Source organism: Papio anubis, chromosome 15 (assembly GCF_008728515.1).
Source record: "Papio anubis isolate 15944 chromosome 15, Panubis1.0, whole genome shotgun sequence".
Lineage (NCBI taxonomy): Eukaryota > Metazoa > Chordata > Mammalia > Primates > Cercopithecidae > Papio > Papio anubis.
The window spans coordinates 52,109,739-52,128,073 of NC_044990.1; the positions used below are offsets into that span (position 1 = coordinate 52,109,739).

General features: G+C 37.9%; 1 protein-coding gene across 10 annotated transcripts in view; it reads right to left on the bottom strand.

The window, feature by feature from the left end:
* Window positions 1-781: 781 nt before the first annotated feature.
* The window catches only part of KLF12 (Kruppel like factor 12), a 453,886-nt gene continuing 436,332 nt past the window's right edge, over window positions 782-18,335 (bottom strand). For 7 of the 10 annotated variants that reach the window (XM_031655898.1, XM_031655896.1, XM_031655895.1 and 4 more), the window contains one exon: window positions 1,660-10,383. In XM_031655898.1, coding sequence (XP_031511758.1) covers window positions 10,202-10,383 — 182 coding nt within the window. In that variant the 3' untranslated portion in view covers window positions 1,660-10,201. Of the gene's footprint in view, window positions 10,384-18,335 lie in introns of all 10 variants that reach the window. The other 3 variants (XM_017951303.3, XM_031655900.1, XM_017951311.3) reach the window with 1 other exon arrangement.

Sequence of the window (18,335 nt, forward strand, 5' to 3'; positions counted from 1 at the left end):
CTCTATAATACACTCATATCTTTTTAGTGACTAAGGACACTGATCCTGGAACCAGATTGACTGGGCAAGTCACCAACTCTCAGTGCCTCACTTTTTCATTGGTAAAATTTGGTTAATAATAATAGAACTCAGGATTTTTGCAATGAATAAAAGGGAACAAATAGAATGCTTAGAACATTGCCTTGCATCTGGGAAGTACTCAAATATTATTTAAAAAATTACTATCTATCATCTATCACCATTCTATATAATTATTAGTAGTATTTAATACCATTCCCTTTGTAGAATGGAATTTTTCTAGTTCTCTGATTAAAAGACACTAGTAAGATACTTAAACAGATTTTCAAGTGGTTATTTGAGCAATTATTTAAAGATATTCTACTCATTAATGGTCTTATTTTCAAAAGCCTTTATAACCCAGTTTTCTTAAAAATCTACAGAAATCAGCTAACTGTAGCAGGTGTTAGATGAATCATTCTATACTTAAATGATACGTAAAGTGGGAAGAAATTACAATCTCCAAGGATTCAATTCTGGACTCTGAAAGATGCATTTTTCATATCACTTTATATTTCTGGACTACTTTTTAATTTTATATTCATTAAAATATTAAGCTAGCAATCCCTACTTAGGTGCTGGGTGTTATGAAATAAAAACGTTGCTTTTTTAGAATAGACTCTATTTTGTTCTGTGTTTTAAATTACTATACACAAATGGTAAAACTTTTCATAACAAAGGTTTAATTAGAATGGTTAATAACTATGATTTCCAAAGCGTCTGAGTCAGTTAGGGAGTTTTGTTCCATACAAAATGCTTTATTTAACCTTCATGCCTTCATTCAGATAATTATACAAATGCATACAGTTAAAGGTTTAAACTCTATTTCAGTTCACAGCTCAATTCATAGGAAAGTTGAATACAGAAAAGCAATGCACCAACAGAATATGTCTGAGACACCATTAAAAACAATAACACTTGTTCATTTAAATCTCTGAGAATAGACTGGAATAATCATCCTCTGAGAGAATCTCATTAGGAGGGTCTCCCTTTACATTATCATAGGGCAAAAAAAATCACCATTTTACAGTAAAAGGAAAAAAGCTCTGAGTATATTTACAATACATACACTATACATAAATACAAGAACAACACTTACATAATATTAATAAACTTATAACAGGGGTTGCCTAAACACTACAGAGTATATAAATGCAGAGGAAACTATTGGGAAATTAGGTCTTTAGATAAACTGGAGAAATAAATTCATTTGCAATTAAAATTCTGAACAGAAAACCAAATAAAGATTTAAGAACTCAACACATTTGCTTGCCAGCATCATTAGGGGGCTTTATCCTTTAATGTGTACGACCTCCTCTGGGCACTCTTAACTCTCTGGGGTCAGAGACCCAAGAGTCTTTTGTAAAATTACATCCACAAAGCAAATCAGATGCAGCCCATCTATTCAATTTGCTGTTCAGAGGCTTCAAGCCTAGAATAACTCTTTTGTAAACTAAAGGATGTTTTTGTTATTTTTACACGGAAAGATCTTGTGATCCAATTACCACGTATAATGAGTTAAACGTCAAGGAAAAAAAAAAGATGCCTGCTGGATTTGGCCAAAGATGATATTTTTCTTTATTCCCATGTATTTTTTTTCAAATATGACTGAGAGATTTATTCAAAAGAACATGACGTTAGAATTGACCCCCACACACCAAGAACAACGTCTAGACTACTACTAATTATAACTAAGTCATTTTAAGTGGCAGGTGGGTATCTTAAAGGTGGTCTGTTCTCATCATTTCACAACACAAAGTTCTGAGTACATTCTTCTATGGACAAACATGAATTTGCTGGTTTCTCTTTTTTTAAATGAGCATGTTATGATACACATAATTGCATTATGATGCAGGATGACATAATACATAAGACGATGTTTTCAAGCTGGTTTTATAAGTACTTATCTCACATCCACAGAGAGTTGGTTTGCCATGTGATGCAATGTGTCCCACAAAGACATGAACAAAACAATACAGTCACTATCCCACAGGGGGACAGTGATTTTTCAAAATGAAGTTTTAAACACAACAAATCGTGGACAGACACGTCGATAGGAAAGAGCCTTGAATATAGGCACCAGTGCCCCAGTTCAACAATATCCATCCAATGTAATAAAGTTTGAGGAAAAAAATATACACTATAGTCTGGATGTAATTACAAAATTCTGCCATGGGAAAACTAGAACACAAGTAGGGCAAAAGAATTTTCTATGATTTTTTTTTTTTTTTTTTTGCCATATCTTTGGAGCATGAAATTAGCAGAAAGGGAAGATGTTGGCATGTCCCTAGAATATCTTACTTTTTGATTGCTTGGACACTTTTATCACTAGATTTGGATCCAAATTCTATCCTCCTATTGACCCTTACTTCTCAACAAAAATGAATCTCTGTGAAAGTCCTGGTGAACCTGCTTTGGAAGAAGACGTAATAATTCACACAAGGAGTCCATTCATTGGTTCTTGCCTTGCACAAAGGGTGGACTCTTGTCTTAAACACTTCAAATTTCTAGAGATGAAATCCAGAAAGAAAAAGTACTGAGGCGACTTTTTCCACTATTCATCTCTTTTCAATTCACTTCAAGTTGTGGTTTTTGTTGTGGAAAATTATTGCTTGTGAAACCCAATTAACTGAGAAGAGCCCCAGTCTGCAGCAGGTTGTGCACATGGAACACTTGCTCTGAGCATGGAAGAGAATTTGTTTATATAACTTTTATCTCTTTCCCCAGCCAAGTAACAGGGAGAAAGATCATAATTCAGGAGATTCATTTTCAGAAACAGAAACACTATGAGAAATGACATTCTCTTAATGTTTTCTAAGTCCATTAGTACTTCCATGAATCAATACTGTCAGAGACCTTGTTCTACACAGAAAAGCGCGAGGAATTTCATTTCTCTGATGTTGGACAGCTTCTTACATAAAATTCAATTAAACTAACAACAATACTATAAACAAATTATTTATAAGACTATTTAAAACATTCCAACGCAGAGCTGTTAAGTGAGAACTCTGAAAAAGAATTATCCATTATCTCTCCTTTATCATAATCTGCATGTTTGATTGCCACCCCATTACCAACTGCAAGAGTGGGCTCTGATATTAATAACTAGTTGCATGGGGGTGAAAATTTCAAATGCATCTGAAGCAGATTCTAGAATGTCTATATTGGTGGAAAGGCATACAAAGAGTTGAGGAACTGAGAAAGTGTACTCAGGCTAAAATGCTACTAAGTATTTGAATGATTTTGGAGCTCCAGGCCAGACATTTATGAGAAAAGTGACAAGTTCAGGGAGACAACTGGTTGCTATTGTTTGTTTGTAATGATCCTTCATGCATGACTTTCCAGGAGAGGCCTGATTTCAAATATTCAGTACCATTGTTAAGTCATGTGTTGTATCATGTTCCGATATTTCACTTGAAAAATATGATGACTACTCATGCATGTTGTCCGTAATAAAATTACTGAGAGTCAGGAATCTGGGAAGGTGGTTTCGGGAAACCCACGTGCAGTGTGGTGGAGTGGAAAAGACACAGGCAGACCTCCAGGTCACAGATAGACGGTTTCACTTTCCTACTCTGCCGTTTACTATTTCTCCATCCACAAACAACTCAGCCACACTTCCCATGCCTTCGTTTCCCATGCATAAAGTGTAGAAATGTTGTACAGGTTGGAGATAACGTATCTAAAAATTGCCTAGCCTATCGCTTGGCACATAGTGTTTAATAAAGAATAGCTATTATTTTCATCGTTTGCTGAATGTGTAACCTTTCACGGTACTTCAGTTTTTTTCAGACAACACATGGAAAGAAGCCCAGTCAGAAGACTTGACTTCAGTGAGATTAAGGAACCCGGCAGCTTTCCTTTGACACTCAATTGGTTATTTTACCCGCTCATCCTGGTACATTTCCTTCTCCCTCTTCTTTCTAACATTGGGAGGAGAAAACAGTGGATGTTTTTTGAGGCCTGTGGTCTGAGTTCATCGTGGAAGTCTAAAGCCTGAATGTTTAATCACAGTCCTACTTTTAAAATTGCCCTTACCCGATGTGTGACTCTCCATGAGTATAATTTTACTGATAGCCTCAGTAGCTTGTTTGGGTGAATTTGTGCTCTGAGATGGCGGGGTTGGAGAATTTCCAGGGTTCATGGTCTATTCACATGAGTCTCATTGCATATCTCTATCCATGACTCCACTTTTAGTAGGACAGTAATTACAGGAAAGAAACCTGTGAGCTTCTGAATGTTTATCTGGTAATTTTTAGGACTAACTTCAAAACTGGTTAAAGGCTAGGCTTACTAAGTGTCAGTAGTACTTCAACAGACTTTTTGGGGAGAAATGATTCTGCCAATATTCCTTCCAAAATGATTCTTAGATGATAATAGGAAATATTAGGGGAAAGGGGAATGAAGAAATGTAAAGATGAATTTGTGCGTTTGGTATGATTGGATAAAATGAACAAGCACACAAATATCCTTCAGTCTTTTGCTCTAAATAAATTGGTGTTTTTAACTGAGCAAAACTTTTTGAATCATACATACTGTTTCATAAGTTTGGGGCAAATGACAGTCAACTTTTTATCCAGAAATTTTAACTACCATATGCAATAGTGTTCATTGAAGACAAATTTAATGTTCAGATTTGTGTTCTTATATTCTGCAAGTTAGAAAGATCAAATTAAGAAATGTTAATGTAAACAAGATTAAGTATATTTGAAAGATATAAATGCTTTTTTTGTGGGCATGTGAACAGATTTGATTTACTATGTGCATGTATTTACTCTCTGTGTATGTGTGTATGTGTGTGTGCGTTCACACGTGCAGGAAAAAACCCAGTCTTATTAAGAATTATTGCTGTGTAAAAGTATAGGAATATCTCATTGGTCATAATGTTTACTGACAGGCACTTTCAGCATTTAATTTATTTCTGAAAATGGGCATTAGCTTATTTCTATTGCGAGTATAGATTCATTTAACATGTGGCCATATCCACAGCACTTAATCTTGTCAACATGTAGTTATACCTAAAAGCAGTCTCCCTGGAATAAAACAAGAATAAACACCTGTATGATTGTTTCATCAAGAACCACTCTATTGAGGAGGGAGATAACTTAGAAAAGAGAACAACTGTAAGATGCTCCTCTTTAGTACAAGCAAAATCCTGTGCAGCTGTTTTGTCCTTTTCAGGAAAAGACATTACTAGTTTGGAATCGGTTGTCTGCAACTTAAAATGACTTCATTATATTTTAAACCATCCTGGCTAAACCATGACAAGTGGCCACTCTATTTTGAACAGAACACGAAGAACATGCTCTGACAAAGTTGGACAGAGTTCCCACGGCAATATTGCTCACTGTGTGTAAGATATACAAGGCATATCTGAACAAGATTTTTCTTTTTATTGTGATGAAAACTAGAAGCTCTTTTTCCCAACATACTTCATCAAACTATTTACAACCTCTGTAAAATTTGTGAGTTTGAAAATACTTTTTCCACTATCACATATGTTACGAATACAGTAAAATATCTTCACTCTATTTTTTAAAGATGCAGTATCCTTCTATTTCATTTTCTTATGAAAATCTGGATTTCTATTGCAATTGCTCAGTAATTAGCATATTTAAAGTATCAATGGACATGGGTTACTAAACAGACATTACTCTATAATGAAACTGTGAAAATATAGCAATTTTTATGTACATTTCTTAACTATAAAATGCAGGCAGAGTCATATATAGTATTATAAGCCGGTTTCCTAATAAGGTAAGTAACTCACATTTCTAGACAGCATGGATTATTACAAATTCTTTTTAAAAAATTTCTTTGTTGATATTTGTTAGCCCACTGGCTGCTGCATATACAGTTGTGTACACACATGTGCATGTGTTGGCGCTGTCTGTACAGGTTAAGTGGAAGGCAGTGTGGGGATGAGCAGAAATGTCATATGGAAGACATGACTTACCAAACCCCTTTCTAAACTAAAGCCAAAACAAACTGAAGAGACTTTTTTAATGGGATGCACTACCTCAGAAAAACTAAAGGGAGAGATTTGGTCAGTGATGTTTTATACTAGAATACATTTACCTGCTAAGTTTACAGGCAACACTGAAGAGCAAAATCTGAGACTGGATTATGAACTATGAATATTAAGGCTTTCTGGGCCTATTATGATTCCTAAGAGTTACCTCACATTCAGTCCCTTATACGCAGACTGTAACATGGATGCTGGTATTCTTAACACTGCTTAATTTCTGTCAATCCTCACTATAAATGTTAAGACACCGTTAGAACAACATCATGGCTACATTTCTAAGCAGTCATAACAACATAACAAAGGCGTATTAATACATTTGAAGGCCTCACCTCACCAGATTTATTCAGTTGCAGCTTTGGTAAGTATAATAAATCAAGTACAGAATAAGGAATACTGCATCTTTATCCATATAAATGTTATCATTCTAATGAACTGATTTCAAAGTGCAGAATTATGTTTAAAACACAAATGGCAATTTAAAGTTAAAAAGAATTGTAAAAAATGAACGCAATCTTTGCATAAACTATTCCAAATTTAAACCATAATGAAAATGGCCTCTTTAATCACCTGGAACTGGCATTTGTAAACACTAGCATTTTGTAAGTTCTTCTCCTGACAATCATCTTCCTTTTGCCCACTTAAGCTTTCAAGTGAATGAAAAGTGCTCATTTTTTAAAAAAGTGTGGTTTATGTTGCTGTTACTCAACTGCTTTTGAAAACAAATGTCCTATAGTGTTTTGGAGAAATGATGCCAGGCAGAAGTATAATCTTTATGGTAAAGTCATTAGAAATCTCAGTCTAACTGCCTTAATAGAACTTAAGACAAGTTATCAAGCAGGCTTCTCAGAGTCCACAGACAATTGACAGAATGAGGGCAGAGGTGGATGCAGAAGCATGAATCTTTTTCCAAACAACTTAAGATCAGAGCAGGAAAAGGGATTCTTAAAACCTCAAAGGCTGAACGTCATAACTTTTCAAATACTGTAACTCCCTTGAAATCAATCCCTATACTGCAAACAGAAAATCAGGTCTACTGCAGCTGCTTAAGCTGTTAACGGCTCTATGTGTATAAGTTCCCAACCGTGCACATATCCCCAGCTGCAAACTGAACAGCTTCAAATTTAAAATCAAAAAATGCTTCTAGTTATGGAACAACTGATAAGTCCTTTAGGATTCTACTGCTTTTCTGTTGCTCACGATGCACTGTGCTTTTTGAAAGAGGCTAGAAATGGACATGAGATGAAATGGAGGCTTTTCTATGACTGAAGACATTCCATTTCTTTCTGTCCCAAACCACTTTTTCCTTTCCATGGGGAAATACTTTTAGAGAATTTGCCATATCTCAAGACAAGCCCCAAAGAAGTTTCAGTTCCTGAGGCTAGACCAGGGACTCATTCACTTAATTGTGCTTAGATCCCTTCTTAGAAGTACTGATATGTCAAAAGGTGAAAATGATGGAATGCTGACAGGTTTTATCAGTTAACTTACCATCTCAGTCTGGTTTCCACTTTCAGAGGATAAGGAAAAATGTTCCCTTCCCCAAATCCATCCTATGTTATTAGAAAAGTGCAACTCATTTAGTTCTGTGCTAAATTTAAACCAAGCTGTCACTCAGGAAGCTTACCCTGCCTGTCAGTTTTATGAATTCTAAAAACCAAGTCTACCTGTAATACTCTCAAGACATCTTTCAGCAGAGAAAAGAACTGGCTCTTTTTATGAGAGCAAGCAGGACTAAATGCAAATCTACACTTCACTTGAGGGATGCACCGACTACTTGCCAACTAGGTGCTGGTACTAGTGCCAGGGGATTCATGGCTGTGTTTGTCCCTCTCTGTGTTCTCTGTCACTGACTAGTAACCAGCGCTGGGATGCATCAAGAGACCTTTTTCTATTCTGAATGGTCACAGGCAATGTGAAGTAGGAGTTGCATATAGTACAAAAAAAACTTTCCAGGTGGTAAAAAACCCACTGGTTGATGAGTAGTAGATTGTGTAGCTCAAGATGCTATTTATCACTAGAACTGCAGCCCTTGTTGGAGGGAAATTGCCTGATGAATTTTTGAGACCTGGCAGACAATATAGAGCACATATTTGTGAAGCCATAATTTGACCTGAAAATCATTACACTGTTGCTTAATGTTTTAAAAAATTCCTTTGAATACCATCCAACACAAATTGTCCTTGTTTCAATGTTCATAGTTCTCGCTTCATCAGAATAAGATTATCTGAATTAGAAGATGATCCTAAAAAGGATAATTCTGTAACCGGAAATTATTTCAGAATGTCCAGACATTTAAAAATGAGCTAGTAATATTGTGAGGTTAATATGTGCAATTCCCAAAATCAAGTGTTTGTAATTAAAATATATTGCAAAGGTCTTTGTTGGAGACCTTTTATATCTAAGCTATAAAAAATTCTAGCAACAACAACAATAACAACAACAAAAATCTCACCAAGCCCCTCAGCCACAGAAAGCTGGAAAAAAGCCCAGCTTGTAGTGGGGACACAATATGGTAATTTTTCTGAAAGAATGCTTGTTGGTGATGTATTGCTTGTTTACTGTATATTTTGCTAGTTGCAAAAAGGTTCATAATTTTAGGGGCTGATGGAACTAACACCTTCCTCTCATCCTCCGCACAGGATGAGTGGGTTCAATATCCCTGCAGATGCCAATGCAGGACACCTGGGTCCTGATACAGTTTAGAAAATGAAATCTGTATAGAAGAACCTATTGGAGAGTCACTTATCCTTGGCTCTCCAAGAGAGGAAACTAGCACCATGTCGGGCTTTCTATGGGAAGCATTCTCTGTCCACTGATTCAGTTCCAAGGAGAACTGACCCATTAACCGAAGAGTTAATTCCCGGCTATGCCTCCCTTGCCTTTCTAGTCACCAAATAACTGTTTTCAAACAAGAAAAGGGGAGCATAATCTTTAATTGTGGTACTCAACCAAGCTGGACAACAAACAGCAGAAAGATTACCTCAGTGCTGTAAATGGAACCAAGACATCTAAAATGCTGGGGTGTTTTTTACAATCCCTTTAGTAAGTATGAAAATTGGTAACGTGAGTCCTCAGTGAAGTTATTGTAGGAAAGTCCTTTTATTCATTATTGCTTTTCTCCTCAAGAGGCGCATTATTTCCATCTCTGCTTTGTCTGATTTTTCATGTTCACTGACTTTGCCTGGGCAGCCCCACCTCTTACCTTGGTGCCAGTGTGTCTAAGAAAGTTTTTTTCCCCCGGTTCCTTGTAATCAAATACTAGGGGCAGGAAGAGATGATGCCTAGGTGACAGAACACTGCAATTTGAAGTGGGGCAGTAGTTTTTTAGACAGGCTCTTCCTATTCAACTACAGAACACCTCTGTGCCAGTCCATGCCAGGGCAGAGACCAGGACGAGACTTCAACTGCCCCTCTGCTCGAACAGATGAACAAAACAGAATCAAAACAAAACAAAAACAATCAACGACAAACAAATGAAAGATTCAATGTTGGTTTTCTTCAGGGCATGGCAGAATGACAAGTTGCGAGTGATATCTAGTGGCCGCCATCGCGATTGCAAAGGGCTGCCTGAGTGCCCTTTCTTTGCAGGTAATGGGACCTCTCCATCTGCTTCTTCGTTTCTACTTTCATGCTGCTTGCTGGTAACAGATTGGATGTGTGTTCTAGCTTACTCAGATCGTAACTAAAATTTCTGTAAAAAGGGGTTAAGGGGTGGGATGATGAGAGATTCATCCAAATTTAAAAGGTCTTGCTCTAGCCATCAATTTGTGGTAGGTGACCTTTAAGGTATCAATAACAAAATGTCTGACAGCTCAGAAAATGTACAAGCTACAAACATCTTTAAATGGCAGAGGACACAGCACGGAAAACAATGCCTGTCTCTTCAACATTTATGTCACTGAGCTCCCAGGCCCGCGTAAAGACGGTTCTCGTGTAGTCAGGATGGGGGTTACCTTCAGACCAAAAGAAGTGTGCCTTCTTTTTCCTCCTCTGGTTTCAGACATCGTGGGATGGTGATGCCCTTTTGTGTTAACACTGTGAAGGGGATTCAGCCCTGCTGAATTGGGTGCCGCTAAGAGATCCAGCTCTTACGCTCAGCTGGACAGGTAGCATTCCTCACACCAGCATATGCCTCCGGCGGTGCAGGGCCAAATGATCTGACCGGGAAAAGCTGCGATCACAGTCTGCGCACTTGAATGGCTTCACTCCCGTGTGTTTGCGGTAATGCCTTGTCAGTTCATCCGAACGAGCGAACTTCCAGGTGCAGCCTTCCCAGGTACACTTGTAGGGTTTCTCTCCTGGAAGAAACAAAGGAACACAAGCTTTGGTGCTCCATCCATCCCTTTACCATAACAACCAGGCCGGTACTCGATTTTGGGAAACTTGTGTTCTCAATGAATTTTTCAGTTGGTAAATCTTTGTCGGGAAACCTTACCATCCCACCAGCGGGCTGGGTCAGACAGGTGAGGGTTTCAATCTCGTCTTGCCTGCTGTGACACCTGGCAAGCTAGTTAACACTGGTGTCCTCCTTTATGACTTTTCCATCAACATATCAAAAGGCATGGATTAACTGCCACTGGATATATCACCACTAGTAGACTAAAAAGAAATCATTAAAGCTTTACCCAGTTTGACTTGATTTTAAGGCTGAAAGTCACAAAGAATTCTTATGGTCAATCAGTTACGCTTTGTTTCAACATCCCCCCGCCACCCTTCCCTCCAACAACTGTACATCACTTAGATGGCTTAAGGCTATTTTAAAATACAACGTCCAAGAATGTACACAAAATTTTACTGAACAATAATGTACTCTACTACCCCCAGATATCAGGTATTAAGTACATATTGTTCATAGACACCTACTTTTTGCTTGTTCTTTGGGGGAAAATCCTAGATGCCTTAATAGAGTAAAGTTTAAATACATTTTTCAGGACTTAAGAATCAGGGTAAGCCCTGAGAAATCATCACGTTGGTTCTAGAGCTAAAATTCACAGAGAAAAGCTGTCTGAAGAAGTATGTAATTTGACCGGGTCCCTCAGTCAACTTGTAAGGACAGTAAAATATGCAAAGGCTGTGCTGGGAAAAGATACACTAGCCATTGTCCAAATGAGCTCCCAGTGGGAGTAGGACAATAGTTGACCCAGGTGTGCTGTTTTCCTGGCTCTCATTCAGAATGGGAGGCCTGTCCCCATGCGACCTCACAAACACTGATCTCTTCTGCCCCTTACACCCAACTGTCTACAATGTGCTTCTTGGCCACACATGGCCTCTGGTGAAAAGAGTCTAAGATAGGGAAGGGAGCTATCTGCTGTTCCCCATGCATGAAGCTACAAAGTGAGTATTGTTGACACCACTTTACAGATGAGAAAACTGAGGCTTAAGGTAGTAACATTACTCAAAGTCAGTAAAAAGACTGCATGGCTCTCAATCCAGCGCTTTTCACTATTTTACAGTGGCATGGATAATTATTACCCTATCTAAATGTTGTCACATCCTCAGACAGAGTTAGTGTCACTTTCTTAGGTACTCCGAAATTATTCACTTCCTATTTCTATGACATCACCTATCACAATATACCATAAAGATTTCATTTAGACGCCCTTTTCTACCAGTTTCCGAATACTTGGAGATCTGGGACTACTCTGCCTCTACTATTTCACTATCGCTGGAGCCTAGAATAGCTGCCAAGCAAGTACTTGAATGTGTTAATAAAACTGCAACATACACACACAAATACACACACATAAGAACATATACGGGAAACTACAGGACCTTGTAAATGAGATGTGCAGGTAATGCCTACGTGGGAAAACTAGACCAAACTGGACCCAACATTTTTCATTCAACTGTTAAATCAATGCTGTCTATGTGGATTCTTACAGGATCAAGCAGCCCTTTCAGAAGAGAGTGAATAGTTCAAGCCTGTTAAATCTAGAAATACTGATGCACTAATTGTGGCCCCAGGTTGCTCTAGGTTTTTCTGAAAGGGCTCCTTTTAAGAAAAAGCCTACTGCCTGGATTGACACCAAACCTCAACTTCTGATTCACTGTGGTTGTCCCATGGAGACAAAACTGTATTTGCATATGTGTACCGACCAAAGTTTGACAGAAATTAAACAAAAATCGGCAAAACTCCTAACTTAAAAAGATTGGAGGTCTACTATATAGTATATATTATTACCTACATGCTTTTATGTGTTACATGTCATGTCTACATGGTTTTGAAATTTATACTATGAGCATGAATTCTAATAAGCTGAGCTTGATATAATTCATCTTTTCAAAAATATATCCATCTTTGGTACACTGAGCTGAGCTAGTTCGATGTTGGTCACTGACAACCATTTCTTAGCTATTTCCTGTGTTGCTATGGAACCAGCTAGAGAGAGTGGAAGGCCTAGAAAGAAAACAATAGGTCAGGAGATCGAGACCATCCTGGCTAACACGGTGAAACCCCGTCTCTACTAAGAAATACAAAAACTAGCCGGGCGAGGTGGCAGCGCCTGTAGTCCCAGCAACTCGGGAGGCTGAGGCCGGAGAATGGCGTGAACCCGGGAGGCGGAGCTTGCAGTGAGCTGAGATCCGGCCACTGCACTCCAGCCTGGGCGACAGCGCGAGACTCCGTCTCAAAAAAAAAAAAAAAAAAAAAAAAAAAAAAAGAAAACAATAAAATTTCATCTTTACTGGAGATGAGCATTGCTCAGTTGTGTAGTAGGAGGATGTGTTTCTCTCTGGGTCAGGAAGTGGCACATGGGATTAGATAAACTGGCTGGGTGTGGTTGTTTACGGCAGTAATCCCAGCACTTTGGGAGGCCGAGGTGGGAGAATCACTTCAGGCCAGGAGTTCAAGATCAGCCTGGGCAACAAAGTGACATCCTGTCTCTACAGAAATTTATTTATTTTTTTAATAAGCCAGGTTCAGTGCCATGCACCTGTAGTTCCAGCTACTGAGGAGGCTGAGGCAGAAGAATTGCTTGAGTCCAGGCCACAGTGAGCTATGACTGTGTTACTGCCCTCCAGTCTGGGTGGCAGAGTACAACACCGAAAGAAAGAAAGAAAGAGAGAAAAGAGAGAAAAGAGAGAGGAAAGGGGAAGGGGAAGGAGGAGGGGAGGGGGGAAGAAAAGAAAAGATAAGCTGCCGGATCCTGCCCTGGACATTCCAGATAGTGGAGGAAGGGGCTCTGTAACAGGGGTGCACCTGGGGAGGAGCGGTAGACAAGAACTTCCAGGCTCATCTTAACAAGGATGTGAGAGGTGGTACCAAGGTAGAGACGATTTATACCTCAGGTACTGTCTAGCTTTATTGTACTTCCAATTTAGTCACTTAAAATTCTCTAATTTTTTCCTTAAAATGATACCAGTCATACTTTTATTTTCACGTTGGCTATTTAATAATGGTAGTTATGTCCTTTCCACTTGAAAATCTAGAGCAGGGGTTAGTAAGTTGTGGTCCGCACTTTTGCCTTCAATGCCTAAGACCTTTACTATCCAGTCCTCTATGGAAAGGGTTTGCCAACCCCTGATTATAAGAGATGGCCATCTCTGCTTTTGGTAAGCTTCATGAATATGTTAGCTTGTTGAACTGGGGTTATATATTACACATTGGGAGTTTGAAATGGGTGGGTGATGGAATGTTTTAGTTACAGTTCAATCACTTAATCTCAAATTAGGATCCCTGATTCAAATTTTAACAGTCCTCTGAGTAATAAACACACATGATATTTCAAAAACTTCAAATTGATTTCTGGGCAACAGGAAATGAGTGACCCTCTTAAAAGACTCAACACTGAGGACAGTGGCTCAGGCCTATAATCCCCGCTACTTGGGAAGCTGAGGCAGGAAGATCCCACTTGAGGCCAGGAGTTCGAGACCATCCTGGGCAATACAGTGAGACCCCCGTCCCTGCAATCTCTAAAAAAAATAAAAATAAAAAAACGTAGCCAGGTGCAGTGGCTCACACCTGCAGCCCCAGCGATTCAGGAAGCTGAGGTGAAAGACTGCTTGAGACCAAGACTTCCAGTCTACAGATAAGCTATGATCATGCAACTGCACTCCAGCCTGTGTGACCGAGCAAGACCTCGCCTCCAAATTATAAAAATAAATAATTTTAAAAAATGAAAATTAAAAAAAAAATTGAAAAAGACTCACTCAACTCAATCAGACCTAAAAATACCCTCAGAATCTTTTGCTCATAAATAAAGTACAATAACCTCACCTATGAGGGTGAAGGTCACATGGCCTGAAGTCCTGAAGTTCAGGAGTGCCTCTCTATACTTCACCTGGTAACCAAAAGTAAGGATTCTACATAATGATGGCGCCCCGCCTCATCTCCAGCTCCTTTAAATACAGTTGTGTTAAAATAGCCACTGGGAACACGAATGAGTTACCCTCCTATTGAGTCTGGGAAGTGGAGTTACAAAATGAGAAGGATCAGAAAGTAGAAGCTGAGATGTTTGGAATTGTTTCTAAGGTGGCTATTTTAAAGGCAGAAGCAGCAGGGAAAATAGCACCTGGTAGAGCAAGGGTTTGTCTGAGCCCAGAAATGTAGAGTGGGGAAACCGTGCAAGTGAAGTGTGATCAAGTGTACTAAACAATCATGAAAAGCAACAGAAGAGGCCTCAGAAATACAAGAGGCAGACACTTCCCTACTCCATGAATAAAATCAATAAAAATGATATATAAATTATAAGCTAGGCCAGATGCAGTGTTTCATGGCAGTAAACCCAGCACTTAGGGAGGCTGAGGTGAGAGGATCGATTGCTTGAGGCCAGGAGTTCAAGACCAGTCTGGGAAATATAGCAAAACCTTATCTCTATCAAATAAATAAATCAGCTGGGTGTGGTGGCACACATCTCTAGTCCCAACTACTTGGGAGGCTGAGGCACGAGAATCCCTTGAACCCAGGAGGCGGAGATTGCAGTGAGCTGAAATCGTGCTACTGCACTCTAGCCTGGGTGACAGAGCAAGATTCTGTCTCAAAAAAAAAAAAAAAATAAATAAAAATAAATAAATAAATAATATAAATTAAAAAGAAAAAATAATAAAAAAATAAAAATTTATAAGCTACTTGGGGCTAAGTAACTAATGAAGACATATAATAAGGAATGCAAACCTTCCCTATGGGGGGAGGGGGAAGAAAGTATACCAGAAAACAGCAAATTTAATTATCTAAGTGATAAAATTATCCTTATAAAAACATGTACTTTTATGATCCCCCCACAAATCTTATGCATAATATTCTTTGCTCCCATTGCCCCATTAATGAAACTGGAATTTAAGCATTCTCTCACCATGCTTGAAAAAAAAAGAAAACAAGATCTTCAACTCTCTCCTCAAAATTAGAGGCTGATATATGGGGGTAGGGGAAGAGAAGATGGCTACTGTGCCCAGCCAGAGAGCTCAAGAGAGACCTATGTTTTCATTATACGCACCCAGTGCCTAGTATTTCATTAAAAAAAAAAAAAAAAAAAAAAAAGGAAAGAAAGTCTGTAAGTGCTCTCCTTAGACTAGTCAAATTTTAGAAATGGATACCAAAAATTTGAGTAGCTACTGCATTGTGTTTTAACGGCACACTGTATCTTATGCTTGTGCTTTGAAGCAATTTAAAGCGCACAATCTTATAAACACATTAAGAAAGCAGAAACTAACTTCATGATGAGAGTAAAAAACTAATTAGAATGATAATTAAGTTTGTAAGATATCCAGTAGTATGTGTAAACGAGCCCTGAAAGGATATAATAAAGAACAGAATTGTCCTTTTTGTCTTCTTTCCTTTAAAAACTTGCTAGAAAATAGAAAGCTAAATTTAATTTTAAAAAAGTCAGCAGCAGGGACAGAATGGTGAATTTTCCATGAAAATGTTCCTATGGAAAGAGTTGGCTGGGACAATAAATGGAGTCAGACCCCTACCAGGGCCTGGGCTGCTGCTGCACCCAGGCGACTCTGCATCAGGTTGACAATGGTGATCAGAAACTTGATTTCTATTAATTTCTTTAGAAATAATGCATTTCCCTTAAATTCATTTAAATTAGAATTCCTCAAATTACGTGAATTCTGCAACACACATAAGAGGAATGTGCTAATGTGTTATTCAAAACTGTTTTCTCTGGAAATAAGCTAAAAATAAAAATAGCCTACCTACCTTCTTTGCTCCTTTTGTCTAACTCACGAGTACACAGTTAATCCCTTTTGACAAGAGTCTTTAAAAATGTGTTTAATATTTTTCTGAATAATCTAAAGTTTTGACTTCACTTTGATTTGATCATCTTTGATTTTGGTTTCTTGTATTAAATCTATGAAATAGCAAACTTACAGAAAAAGGTATTGTGCATTTATTTGCCAATAAATCTTAATAATTTTTTCTTAAGTTGAGACATTACATTTTTGATGTAAAGAGAAAAATCAAAGGACACTAGTTGGGTAGCAGGTGTCTAGCTGGGTGATCCCATGCCAGTGCTTGGTGTATAGTTTATTAACTTCTAGGTCTTCAATTCTGAAGGGATGGTCTCTATGTCCCATGATAAATCCTTAGGCCGTTTCCAGCTTTTGTATTTTTTTTTAAAAAAATATGACCATTTTCAGCACAATCTGTGCTTCTCCAGTTCTGTGAAAAACCTGGACTAAACTAGAAAAATTTCTGAAAAAGAAACAAGTTAACCAACACTAATAAGAAGCACATCTATTTTTTAAAGTGAAATAGTCCTCTAAATGTTAAAAAAAACACAATATACCAAAAAAAAAAAAAAAAAAAAAAAACGGTGAGGGACGTGTGGTTGTTATTGTTCATCCTAAAAACTCTTTAACTCCAGTGCGGAGTTCATGTTAAATACAACTACGTATGCATATGCAGCATATAAAAATGTAGGTATTATATAAATAGAATAAGTGTTCTGAGAAAATAAAAACTCACATCAGGTTTTTTTTTTTTTTCCTTGAAATAACTAACTGATTTGTTATGAAAACGACTGTCTCTTTCAATTTTGGTTAAAGAAAAGGATTAAGAGTCACTAAGTGCATTTCCATGACATTTACCCAGCAGAAGGCAGAATAAAGTCTAAAGAAAACACCAGGTATTGAATGAATTCCCAAAACCCACCAAACAAAAATAACTTTTTCAGGTACCTCCCATTTTGCCATCTGAAATGCTGAAAGGTAAATGTGTACTGAGACAAAAGACAGGTGCCCTTTCATATTAAAATGACATGTGAGCAACGCACATAAGAGGAATGTGCAGTTTGAAAAAGCCTGTGTTAAACAAAACACCCATGTTCTCATCAGCCTCTCTATTATTTTCTCAAGCAACTGAAAAGGAACACCTTTTGCAACAGGAAGCACAGGCATTTTCTTAGGTTCAGAAGTGCATTTCTGAAACGTGTCCCTGTTTAACTTTTATAAAGTTACGGGGCCCCAGACACTGACAAATGAGCTTCATTACATTCAAGGCTCAACGTATTTGCTGTGACAATCTGTTTCACTTGAGGAATGGTATTTGCATATGAGGAAAAAAACCAGAATCAAGATTCCTATCTTGTCTTCTGGTTTCTGTTACATTAGTTCATGAAAGTTCACAGAATTTAGATCTGGAAGGAAATTAGGTACTTTCAAGACGAGGAAACTGAAACCTAGAGGCCAGGAAAGAGCTGAGATTACAAGGCTCCTGACTTGTCTACAGATAGACCAGGCGGCTATACCTCTTCATAGGTTAAGGCAGCATAAAATACCACAGGTTTTGAAATCTGAAAGAGCACACAGCCATATGCAGGCTTAGTCACCTATATGAAATCGATCCAAGGCCAAAAAATTAAGCTTTCTGAAAGCTTCCCAGTTTCCTCATCTGTAAAATAGGAATGCCATTTACTCCTACAGCACTGTTGTGAAACTCAAAAATACACACACTACATACCTGGCAAATAATACCCACTCAATAAAGGATATTTTATATTTACAAAATTCAAGGTATATCTGTTTTTATAAAGAAATATAAATAATATAAAGTTAAAAATAGATCCTGTTTGCTGTTTTTTCAGCAATTAATTATGGTTTTGGGGTACGTGGACGCCAATCCTTATGCTGATTTTCTTAACATTTTAAACTATAAAGCTACTTTATAGGCCAAGCAGACCAATCTATTATATAATATCCATTTGGTCCTGTCAATTCAATCAAATAAGTAATCAATATGCCAGTCTCCATTCTACTGAATTGCCTGGATTGAATTAATTGACTATCTTTTTCATTAGGTATTATGAAG